At 43.8% G+C, this 1,392-nt stretch overlaps 1 protein-coding gene across 1 annotated transcript in view; it reads left to right on the top strand.

Moving 5' to 3' along the window:
• MPPE1 (metallophosphoesterase 1) overlaps positions 1-1,392 on the top strand; it is a 19,685-nt gene that overhangs the window by 15,379 nt on the left and 2,914 nt on the right. The window contains exons 8-11 of the mRNA XM_025044900.1: positions 220-328; positions 494-559; positions 651-773; positions 1,324-1,385. Of these exons, the coding sequence (XP_024900668.1) occupies positions 220-328; positions 494-559; positions 651-773; positions 1,324-1,385 (360 nt within the window). The remainder of the gene's footprint in view (positions 1-219; positions 329-493; positions 560-650; positions 774-1,323; positions 1,386-1,392) is intronic.

A 1,392-nucleotide genomic window follows, 5' to 3' on the forward strand; every position in this document is an offset into this window, starting at 1 on the left:
ACTATGTATGTCTTGGACTTCACTCCCAATAACGCTACTTTGTTTTCTTAATATTGACTTCTGCCCCAAAACACAGATTAGTTGAGTTGAGATTTAAAGCTGTTCTGGATGTGTTTCTTCACACTATGGATGCTTAGCTTTCATTTCATGGAAACGATATTGTGAGAAGATAATACATGGAAAGCCCCCTGACTCTCTGCTTGCTCCCATCTGCCTCAGTTTTGTGATGGTCAACAGTGTTGCCCTGGAAGGGGACGGCTGCAACATTTGCTCAGAAGCAGAAGCTGAGCTCATCAAAATTTCTCACAAACTGAATTGCTCCCGAGAGGTAGGAGATCATTTCAGTTGGCACAGGTGCCTTATGTTCTGGTATTTTCTAAGGGCACAGTGAGTTGTGTTTCTGTGTGTTTCTGTCACTTCTTTAGCTCCCTCTTCCCTTCCTACCATGCACTGAATGCTGGGCTTGCCGGGTTAACTGATTTCTGATCAGCAGGCACATCGCTCCAGCCGGTGTGGGGATGGTCAGCTGCTGCCAGCGTCAGCCCCCATCCTTCTGCAGGTGAGGTGGGGAGAAAGCAGCTCTGTGTATTTGGCAGAACCACCCAGGGTCTCATGCAGTCACACCTGACTCCTCTCTAAATCCTGGACAGCATTTTCCGCTTTACCGGAGAAGTGATGCTAACTGTTCTGGGGAAGATGCCGCACCTCCAGAAGAAAGGGGAATCCCCTTTAAGGAGAGATACGATGCACTTTCTCGGGAGGCCTCACAAAAGGTTTGGCAGTGTACCGGAGGCTAACTAAAAGACAGGGGACGGAGGGCAGGGTTTTGGCAGTATCTCAGGTTTTCAGGTCATCGTTTTGTTCCTCCCCTTCCCCCAGTAAATCTGCTTCTATTTCCTAATATCAAGCGTAATAATATTCTCAGCTATTCTTTATTCAAAGTTTTTCTACCAATTTGAGTGTTTTTGGGAATGTTAATGAAACTTAGAGTTATATTTTTAAGGACTTAAACTGTTCTTCCTTAAATATATATTTATACAATACCTAATATACATATAATAAACTTATTTATGAAATAAATTGATAAAGTACTTATAAAAATTTAAAAATATAAAATCTGGGATGAGAAGAATAGATTCTAAGAGCCTGAAGTTACTTTTGATAGATTCTAAACAAATCAAAGGCTTATAAGGACAAGATAAAGCAGTCCTATGAAGTAGGGATTTCATATTTAACTTAATGAAATCAATGACACTCTGGTTGTGGGCCCCAGCAAGGCTCCATCCAAGTACTAACTGCCCGTTGCTGCCCCCTGGGCCACAGCTTCTCTGGTGGCTCCGGCCACGCCTGGTACTGAGTGGCCACACGCACAGTGCCTGCGAGGTGCTCCAT

This window comes from Pteropus alecto, unplaced genomic scaffold (genome assembly GCF_000325575.1).
Source record: "Pteropus alecto unplaced genomic scaffold, ASM32557v1 scaffold233, whole genome shotgun sequence".
Classification (NCBI taxonomy): Eukaryota; Metazoa; Chordata; class Mammalia; order Chiroptera; family Pteropodidae; genus Pteropus; species Pteropus alecto.